The 10,878-nt window shown below is 53.1% G+C and overlaps 1 protein-coding gene across 1 annotated transcript; it reads right to left on the bottom strand.

Moving 5' to 3' along the window:
• Window positions 1-6,192: 6,192 nt before the first annotated feature.
• LOC149271718 (calmodulin-1-like) lies at window positions 6,193-7,433 on the bottom strand. The gene is made up of 4 exons (XM_089507178.1): window positions 7,364-7,433; window positions 7,039-7,145; window positions 6,658-6,793; window positions 6,193-6,221 (listed from the first exon to the last, which is right to left on the bottom strand). The coding sequence occupies exons 1-4, from the start codon at window positions 7,431-7,433 to the stop codon at window positions 6,193-6,195; spliced, it is 342 nt and encodes a 113-aa protein (XP_089363304.1).
• Window positions 7,434-10,878: the final 3,445 nt, after the last annotated feature.

The raw sequence follows: 10,878 nt of genomic DNA, 5'->3' as shown, positions 1-10,878 counted from the left end.
CCCGGCGGCTTCTGCCCGGAGGTGGATCGTCCCGGAGGACTCGCGGAACCTTTACGGCTCAATTGCTTTTTTAATTAACCCTTTAACTTTTAACATGTGAACATAATGGCTCGATGGGAAGGGCAAGCCGTTATTATTTACTGATGTCTATAGCGCCGTCATACTCTGCAGCGCTGTACAACGGGGCAGATATCGGAAGACAAACCGGGGGGTGTTACACGGGCAGGGATCGGGGGCAGGGCTCCGCGCCGTCTCCCCGCAGGGCTTAAATGCGACCTACATTTCCGTAGGACCAAGGCGGACGTGCGCCGGGATCTCAGAGGTTCGCGGGCGCAGCTGCTTCCTCCGTATCAGAGGTCCGGGCTCAGAGGATTCGGGGGCCGCCGGGGGCCGCTCACCAAACAAAATGGGCAGCCAGGAAATTATTGGGGCAAAAGAAATGAGTCGGAGCCGCGCAGGGAAAAGACGCGCCGAGAAACGCGGCTACGGGGCAAACGGCTGAGATCCTGCCCCCCGCCCCAAAGCCATTGCTGTTTAGTAGAAGCTAAATCTCTCTGGCTTTCGAAGAGTTAAGCTGCCCCCCCTCCCCGGGGCATTTCCTAGGGGCAGGTCAGCCCCCCCCGCGTGGTGTCATCGCCAACAGATTTAAATAGAGACGCGATGCTCTGCGTTATTTGCATAGACTGCGACCCGAGCCGCGGCGGCATAAATGCCCCAACATCAGCCCCTTGAAGCCCGGCGGTGCTTTATTGCCTCTTCTGCCCACCCTTCAGGATTTCCCGGCCCCCGACGTGTGGCCCTCCCAGCGTTTCTACTGTGGGCTTCAATCTTGGGGCCAATGACGGTCCAATCAGGGCCGGCACAGCTGGAGGGACTGGGCTCCCAGTTACAGGCTGGTCGGTATGCAAAGTGCCCGGCCAGGTGGGGCAATTATCCAAACTGCCTCCGGCCCCATTTCATGAAGTCGCCACGTTTTCACGCAAATCTCCAGACGCGAAACCATTTGGATCCCTGCCGGGATTCTAGAAACATCCGCGGGGCAAATATTCTCCCGTCACCCTGTACAGAGCGCAACCGCAGCGCGGGGGACCATGCAGTGACTCACACACGCTAACACCATGCAGTAACACACACGCTAACACCATGCAGTAACACACACGCTAACACCATGCAGTAACACACACACGCTAACACCATGCAGTAACACACACGCTAACACCATGCAGTAACATACACACGCTAACACCATGCAGTAACACACACACGCTAACACCATGCAGTAACACACACACGCTAACACCATGCAGTAACATACACATGCTAACACCATGCAGTAACATACACACGCGCTAACACCATGCAGTAACTCACACACACTAACACCATGCAGTGACTCACACACACGCTAACACCATGCAGTAACACACACGCTAACACCATGCAGTAACACACACACGCTAACACCATGCAGTAACACACACGCTAACACCATGCAGTGACTCACACACGCTAACACCATGCAGTAACACACACATGCTAACACATGCAGTAACACACACACGCTAACACCATGCAGTAACTCACACACGCTAACACCATGCAGTAGCTCACACACACACGCTAACACCATGCAGTGGCACACACACTAACACCATGAGGTGACTCACACACACGCTAACACCATGCAGTAACTCACACGCTAGCACCATGCAGTAACTCACACGCTAACACCATGCAGTGACTCACACACGCTAACACCAACCATTAACTCACACGCTAACACCATGCATTAACTCACAAACGCTAACACCATGCAGTGACTCACACACACGCTAACACCATGAAGTGACTCTCACACACGCTAACACCATGCAGTAACACACACGCTAACACCATGCAGTAACTCACACGCTAACACCATGGAGTAACTCACACACACGCTAACACCATGCAGTGACTCACACGCTAACACCATGCAGTAACACACACGCTAACACCATGCAGTGACTCACACATGCTAACACCATGCAGTAACTCACACACACGCTAACACCATGCAGTAACTCACACACACATGCTAACACCATGAAGTGACTCACACATGCTAACACCATGCAGTAACTCACACACACGCTAACACCATGCAGTAACTCACACACACGCTAACACCATGCAGTAACTCACACGCTAACACCATGCAGTAACACACATGCTAACACCATGGAGTAACTCACACACGCTAACATCCTGCAGTGACTCACACACGCTAACATCATGCAGAAACTCACACACACGCTAACATCATGCAGTGACTCACACACGCTAACACTATGCAGTAACACTGATTTAACTATACATTGTGCAGGGGGCCGGCTCGCACACGGTGTTATTAATTTATATAGCGCCTCATATTCAGTGGCGCTGTACAATGTGTTATTATTTATATATCGCTGTCATAGTCCGTGGCGCCGTACAATGTGTTATTATTTATATATCGCTGTCATATTCCGTGGCGCAGTACAATGTATTGTTATTTATATATCGCTGTCATATTCTGTGGCGTGGTACAATGCATTATTATTTATATATCGCTGTCATAGTCTGTGGCGCAGTACAATGCGTTATTTATATATCGCTGTCATATTCCGTGGCGCAGTACAATGTATTGTTATTTATATATCGCTGTCATAGTCCGTGGCGCAGTACAATGTATTGTTATTTATATATCGCTGTCATAGTATGTGGCGCAGTACAATGCGTTATTTATATATCGCTGTCATAGTCCGTGGCGTGGTACAATGCATTATTATTTATATATCGCTGTCATAGTCTGTGGCGCAGTACAATGTATTGTTATTTATATATCGCTGTCATAGTCCGTGGCGCTGTTAAATTGCTGACCCTTTCGTTCCAGAAAACCGTTATACTCTAATTGATGAGAAAAAAGCCCCCCCCCCCCCGTGTCACTCTGCGGCCCCCGCCTGAGGCTCGTTATCCCTGACAGATGGCTTCTGTCTGCAGGAAGCCGAGGGGATGAAATCCCCAAACCCTGGACTTTAATTTGTAGGAATGTGAAGACAAGCCTCGCGTGACCTCTGCGTCTGTCTCCGGCCCTCCCTGGAGGTCACCGCGGACGTGTTAATCCCATCCGTGTAACGTGTTCACTAACTGGGCGATAATGACACGGAAGACGCTTTATCTCCAGCTCAAAGGGCACTTGGTTAAAAGATCAGGCAGCTTCCGATAAATAACTCGACCTCTGACCAGGGGGCAAGAGACGAAGCGGCCGGGGTATCAGCAGCAGGCGATGCGAGTGCGTTCCAGGTGCGTCTGGAGCCTCTGAGTACCGCGCATGGACTCACAGTCCATGGATTTCACAGTGCTGGGCGCATGGCTTCTGAAATGAATGCAGCCTTTACACCCTGACTGGGTCCTCTCTAGGCTCCTCTCTGTGATCGTGCTGTTAGCCGGCAGCAAACACCGGGGCCGCGCGGCTCTATCCGCAGTCGTCTTGTTTATACAGAAGCCGAGATGCAAATAATGTATTGTACGAGGTGGGGAGCGGCCCTGCGGGGGCCGGCGAGGCTCAGCTTTCCAGCAGCCGTCAGCAGCAATGATCCTGGGTGATTCTACCAAAATCGCTACATGTGGAGCAAACAGAAGAACATTCCGTTGGTTGCCATGGTGACTGCGCCATATTTGAAGCCAGAATAGCTTTTTAGCACTGCACACTTGCTTGGGGCTTTAAAATTGCACAACGTGGCATGAAGGAGTCACCGGCAAGTCCTGGCCCCTGGGGCAATTACAAAGCTAACGAATTCCCAGCGTCAGACACAGAAACAAGGATTATTTTACCGATTTCTGCAGCAGTTCGCCCGCCGTTGCCCCCGTAAAGCGCTGCTTGGGGGGCACGATAGAGAAATACACCTTACAGGATAATCACGGGTTACGTGTAAAGGGAAGAGACCTGACTGCACGTCAAATAATAAAGCTCCCCATATTAACCATACATTATACGGGGCTCAGCCCCGGCAGCCCCCCCAGAGTCAGGCTGTACGGCTCAATGATTTCCAAGTTTTAAGTGCCACAAGTACCCCCCGTAAAAGGTGCAACTGGGGGCCAGTGTAGTCACATGATGCCACGAGGGGCACTTTCACCATAAACTCTTTGGCCTTTTAATGCGTTCAGCAGTGAATCAATTCCCCCCCCCCCCCCGTATACCCCTCTAATAACGCTGCGGCCCCCTCCGCCGGCGCGCCGTACATCACACGCAGAGCGAGGCCACCGTTTTCAAGCTGTTTTTATTGAAGTGTCGTTACGCCGGGAGCTGTACATACACAGATCATACACATTCATCGCCCACAGGACTCCGGCATCATGTGGGGGGATTCGGGGGGATTCCGCTATTAAACCCGAGTCCCAGCGGACGGGGTCAGCAGCCGACATCACGGCGGGAATAAACATCGTATCCACCACGACTTAATACCACGGAGACTGCATGCACCCCCTCGCCAGCGGCACAACCGCAAGGGGTTAAACGCCCTCCCGTGCCGAAATCAATAACTCTTTCCAGGCAAAATCTGACGTTTCCAACGTTATAATATACAAAAAGGGGTAAATCCCCCCCCCCGAAAGCACGCGGCCCCCCCTCCCCCGCTTCGCACCTAGGGGGCAGAATACATACACATAGCAACACAAGGGGGCAGCAACTCCAACATAGTACACACCGCGGCCCCCCGGTTTGGTTTTTGTTTTTTACAAAAAAATACTCCTTTAAATCATGAAGAGCCCCCCGGGGAGCAGATTACGAGCAATAGCAGAATAACGAAATCTCGGCAGCCTGGACCCGCTGAGCTCGCAGAACCGGAATAGCCGCTTTAACATGCGAAGTTATTACATGTGCGATGGCAGCACGGAGGAAAGCGAGGATCCCCCGCCACGCCTATTTACAGCTCAACAACCTGTTTCTGTAGATCGCGCATGCAGGTTCCCCCGCGACGAGCCACGCGTCATAAATACAGATACAAAGTGACACCGAGAACAAAGAATTCCGTGAAGACCCCCAAACACCGCCAATCCCACCCAACAATCCTACAGCCACACAGCCAGTCCAGCGATAAAGAGCCGACCGATCCGCTTAACGAAAAGGGGGACGGAATAAAGAACACGGCCGGTTTCCGCGGTAACGAGTAAAGCGATGAAAAGCAATCTGTACATGGATGAATAAATTAAAGTGTTTACAACAAAAATGTTAATGGTCTTTTATTGAGAAAGAAAAAAAAAAAACAAACAAAAAAAAAAATGACTAGCATTTACAACTTGGAATGGACAGAATGAACTTTCTCCCGCAGCCGCGTCGGTCGGCGCCGACGTCCTACGAAGGTGGTCTCCGGCGGCTCAAAGTCCGGTACAGTCTTAAAAACCCACGAGAGTCCAAAAGATGCTCCCCGCGGTGAAAGGTTTTTTTGTTTTTTTTTATCCTCTAAAAATTTGGTGAACGGCTAACAGCCCGACACCCGTTCCGCTTTTAGTGCAAGGCAAACAAAGTGTTAAAACCAATAATAAAGACATGCCATCTTCGGGTAAGATTTCGGAGCACACCGAGTACAAAATAAAGAGAAAAAAAAAACAATAAAAAAGGTAAAAACACAGCGTTCAGATCACCAGGGACTTTCCTCGACATTTGCACCCCCCCAGCCGCCGCGCCGCGTACCCCCCCCCGAGGTATCGACCAACTTTACGTCAAAACCAGCGATGACAATTTACGCTACGGACTCAAACCGAACCCACCCGACAAAAGTGGATTTTTTTTTTATTCTATATATTTTTTTTTTGCCTTGTTTTTAAATACAAAGATCTGACTGCGCTCAATTGTCAAGCTGCATGCATGTAAAAGCGGCCAGCCCAAACGGGGTTAATCATTAGCAAATGGAGCTTAAGGAGTCCACTAAGTGCTTCCTCGTTGTTAAGGGAGTACGAGTACTCGATATACTGTAAAACTCATCTTTTTTTTGGAAGAGGGGAGAGGGGGGGACGGGACCACCAACCATTACATGCAGTTTTTTTTGTGGACAGAAGGTATTTGTTGACATTCAGTTTTGCTATACAGAAACAGAATGAGTAAATTAACATTTTTGCAAGAGGTAAGTAAAAGATTCAATTTGATTCTTCTAGAGGGGGACGGACGAGGCTTCACTTTGCGGTCATCATCTGTACGAATTCTGTGAACAAAATAATCCGCGTTAGGAAGCGGCAGAGGAACAGAACGTCAAACAGAGTCCGCCGAGAGTTTACTTCGTCTCAGTAACCAAGGCAACGACACAAAGCATGGAATGCATAGAATTTGTAATATTTACTATCTCAACTGACCCCCAGCGTCTGGTTAACCAGTTCAGCTCTGGGATACACGCCACGTCCGCTTATATGATTTGTGCTGCGAGCCTCCAATATTTAACTCTTTATTTATCAGAGGCTCGGAGGAGGAACCCAGGCGGGGGTCTCGGGTCACTGCATTTGGCAGGTTAGGGTGGTCAGCGGGAGCGAGGGGAGTTCTGCCGCTATGCTGGTGTCGCCAAAATCCACTACGCAGCACGCCGGGAACGAGACATCAAGCGGTAAACACTTTCCGGGCGCCGCGGAAGCGCGCAGACTACTCACCTTCGTAATTGACCTGCCCGTCGCCATCTATATCGGCTTCCCTGATCATTTCATCTACTTCCTCGTCCGTTAGCTTTTCCCCTAGATTAGTCATTACGTGGCGGAGCTCGGCCGCGCTGATGTACCCGTTACCATCCTGTGAAAACGAAAGAGACGGCACATCAGACTCTGCTCAATGCCCAGCCGGGGCAGGAATATCCATCCCGCCACTCAGTGAAGCCCCCTCCCATACACCGTACATGCTGCTCTGCCGCCAAGCCCCCCCCCCGTGACACTTTGTATCGCTAGATCAGCGGGCGATGCATCTTCCGGGGCAGATAATGGAGCGAAGCCGCTAAATGCCTCCGTCTGAAGCTAAAGGGGACTCTGGGCGCTCTGTACCTTATCAAAGACTCTGAAAGCTTCGCGGATCTCCTCCTCGCTGTCTGTGTCTTTCATTTTTCTTGCCATCATGGTCAGGAATTCGGGGAAGTCAATGGTGCCGTTGCCTGAAAGAGAAGCCAAGTGAGGTTCGCGTGTCGCTGGGTCAGGCTTTACAGGTAAAACGCCAAGCGATGGCAGTCAGCCCGGCCCGGCAGGATCTGCGGCACGCTCCGGCCCCTCCATCTGTATAGGAGTCTGGCGCCAGGCAGCGGTTATGACGAGTGGGCCAGTATCCTGCCCGGCAATCCGCGGGTCTGTAAAGCCGCCGGCGGTCTCTCCTTACCATCAGCGTCTACTTCGTTGATCATGTCCTGCAGCTCGGCCTCCGTGGGGTTCTGGCCGAGGGACCTCATCACCGTCCCCAGCTCTTTAGTCGTGATGGTGCCATCGCCGTCTTTGTCAAATAAGGAGAAGGCCTCCTTGAATTCTGTTGAAAGACGCGCATGTTAAACACCACGAAGCCCAGCAGAGAGCTCAGTGACCGCCCCGGGGCGACAGGGCATCCGCGTATCCGGCCATCCCAACATTTTACTCGGAAGAGGCTCTTTCATATTTCGAGGGAGCGCATTAATCATGGCCACCGTAAAAAAAGGGGTTAACAGGAAGTATGCCTGCAGGTATGATGTCATTCCAAACAAACGCTACTCCATCCAAATGACAAATCGCCCAATTATCAGCCGCAGACATCACATTTAAATGCCCACCGAGTTTAACGGGGTCAAGAATCGGCCAATGAGAAGCGGCTCACCTGCGATCTGTTCTTCAGTTAGTTGATCAGCCTATAAACAAACAGAAAAGAGTTAGGATGTCAGACGGTTTCAGGGGGGGTTTACGGCCGTCTTAACTTCAGAGGGACGTTTGAATGAAATCTTTGTCCTTATATCACGCCTCGGCACAGATGACGCCCCAGAGCATCGGGACCTTTAAATACGGGGCAGACTACCGGCCCCCTGGGGGCGTCACTGCATTTATCTTTCCCTAAAGGGGCATGGAAAGCCCTCCAACCAGGGGGTATTTTCCATCAGAAGTATCGGTGCAATAGGGTTAGAATTCTGCATCCTCTAAAGGAGACCAACAGCCCCCAAGGTATGGGGCATAAAGGCTGAATATCAGGTTCCAGATAAGCCCGGCCAATCACGTCAAAGCAGTTACCCCTGCTGCTTATTGGCTGCCATATTACAGAACGTATTTTGAGGACAGCACAGGGTTAAGCCTGCAGTATACACGGCGTGGGACACCTCACGTGGCAGGCGTGTGGCCAATAAGCCGACATGCGTGTGTTTACCAGCCACCTGTAACCAGGATACACCGATCCTCCCCATAGCCTATAATACCCGCTCCAGAGAGCCGCTAATAGCCCACCAGGGTGCAGCTGGGAGGGTCACACGAGGAAGGAAGATTAATGCCCAATTCCTGAACCCGCAGGGCAATAAAATAACAGCCAACAGCACAGCCCCCTTCGCCCAGCTAAGACTATTAGGGGCAGTAATACCCTCGCTCTGCGCTGCTGCAGAACCTCTCGGAGCAGAAAGGGTGCAGCAAACCACCACAAGAGGCTCTGCAGCAACACCTGGCTCACTGCATCTCACTGGACAGATCTTCGTGCCAGCTACACCAACAGCCCCCTACAGACTGCCCCAGCAGGGGTATCAGCGCCAGTCATACCATCTACACCCCACGATGAAAGGCTAACCCGTCAGAGGCGACTCAGCGGTATTTCCAGGCCCCCGATATCGGCTAATGTCCCCGCCCTTGTGACCCCACCTGCCCCACAAATTCCATGACGTGCCCGCGCAGCGGGAACAGAACACCTGGGCGCGCGCAACGGGGCAACTCCACCCCCTGCCCGCTCTGCCTCACAGCGCGGACACGCCCCCACCCGCGCAGAGCGCGCTCTCTCTCACGCTCAGGTCCCTGACACTTCGTACATACAGCGATGAACTGAGATATCAAAGAGACCGCGGCTCGGGAAAACAGAATGTGACACAGCGGCGAGAAACTGACCGGAAGTCCCGCGCCCCTGCCCGCCCGTGAATAACCGAAATCTCTGGAGCTTAAGGGACGGCGGCAAGTCCCCGGGCAGTGCCCAGGCTACCTACCATGGCTGTGTGGCGAGGTCAGCAGCAGGGAGGCCGGGCACGCTGTGCAGGATCAATGCGACCTGTTCTGCAAGCGGAGCTCCACAGAGTGCTGGGGGTGGGAACCGCAGCCACAACAATTTATAATCGCGTATCCCTCCGCCAACGGCCTGGGAGCCGGGACTGCGGCGGAATACCACGCCCATCAGCCATCACAGACACGCCCACAATCCTTCAGTATGACCCCGCCCCGCGGCAATCCGACCACTCCTCCTGCTTTCATTCTCGCAGTTTATCAGGGGCTGTTTGGGGGGGCAACGTGTGGGGTATCTGGGGGCAGCCGCTGCAGAATATCCCGGAGAGCCCCGCACCAAAGAGCGTCTGACGTGCCGCCCAGTATCGAGGAGGCCTCAGGCTGTGGCCCCTCGGAGCTCTGCATTCACACAAGTGCCTCACTAAGCACCGTGTCACCTGTGTAAAAGCAGCAGCTCCCTGTCCGCCTGCACTTCGATTAGGTGGGGCACACTGACCCCTGACATGCAGCAGAAGCAGGGTGCCCGGGGGGGTACCCATCTGCCCCCCCCCGCCATGTGTTTGGGTCACTGCAGTCTCCTGCTCAGAATCCCCCCCATGTCCTGATCTCAGGGGTTAAAGAGATGCAGTAAGGAGAGGCCTCGTGTGGCTACACCCCGGGGAGATGCCTTGGCCGCTGGGGCTGCGGCTCTGACGTCTCCGTCCGGTTTGGTGCAGAGAAAGGCTGGGGTGTGACGTGGGGCATTAGGAGAGGCGACTTGCGGGGGCCGTAACCGCTGCTCAGGAGTCAGACACACTACCTTCTGAACAACACGGGGTTAATTCCTCCCGCTGCCCCCTGATACATTCACGGACCCCCGTCTTGTACCCCGCGCCGTCTCCTAAAGCCTGCGCAAGGCAGATGTCGCTCGGGGGCAGATCGGGTGCCGGATTTGGGGAGGAGGGTCACGCCGGAGTCCTCTAGGGTTACCGTGTGAGTGCCGCGTTACACGGACCCGGCGTACGGTTTCAGGCCGCCCCATGTTTTATTAATAAACAGAAACTATGTATCCAGTTTGGAAACAATAATAGAAAGTGTATCCATCCGCTCGACGCGGCTTAGAGTGATAGGCGGCGGGATTCTATTAGGATAAAGCGATTGACAGCTCTTCTGCCCGCGTTATCTGCTCACGGCCGTCCGTCTCCGATCCTCTGCACAGTGAGCTGGTTAAACGATGGATCTGCAGCACCCCCCACCCCCCCGGAGCCGCGTCTGACGGCCGGCGATCGTTTTTTTTCTTCTTATATGACTTTGTAAATAAAATGCTTCGGCCGCCATCGGAAAACCCGCCAGATAACGGCAAACACCGAAGCCAATCCATCCGCTTATTGGCAGCTGCCAGAGCGGCGTCAGAAGGGTTAACAGTCACGTGACACGTACGGGTCGATTTGGGAAGGATCCTCGTCTGCGGTGTTTTTGCTCGGATCAGACGCTTGTTTTTTGTCAGTATTTGCGGCGGATCCCGGGGCAGCTCAGCCACGGCAGACTACCACTCCCAGTATGCCAGCCGAGCCTTGTGGGAGATGCAGTCTGTGGATGTGCCAGAGGTCGCTGTGACGGATAGGGGAGGTGTGATGGGAATGGGAGTTCCCGGTGCCCGGCAGAGGAATTGGCTTCGCCCGACTCCCACTCCAATCATGCCTTCCC

This window comes from Sceloporus occidentalis, unplaced genomic scaffold (genome assembly GCF_023333645.1).
Source record: "Sceloporus occidentalis isolate IW3139 unplaced genomic scaffold, rSceOcc1.0.p SCAF_471, whole genome shotgun sequence".
Classification (NCBI taxonomy): Eukaryota; Metazoa; Chordata; class Lepidosauria; order Squamata; family Phrynosomatidae; genus Sceloporus; species Sceloporus occidentalis.
Note: the sequence above shows the minus strand (reverse complement) of the source record. Positions and strands in the feature narration are given on the sequence as shown.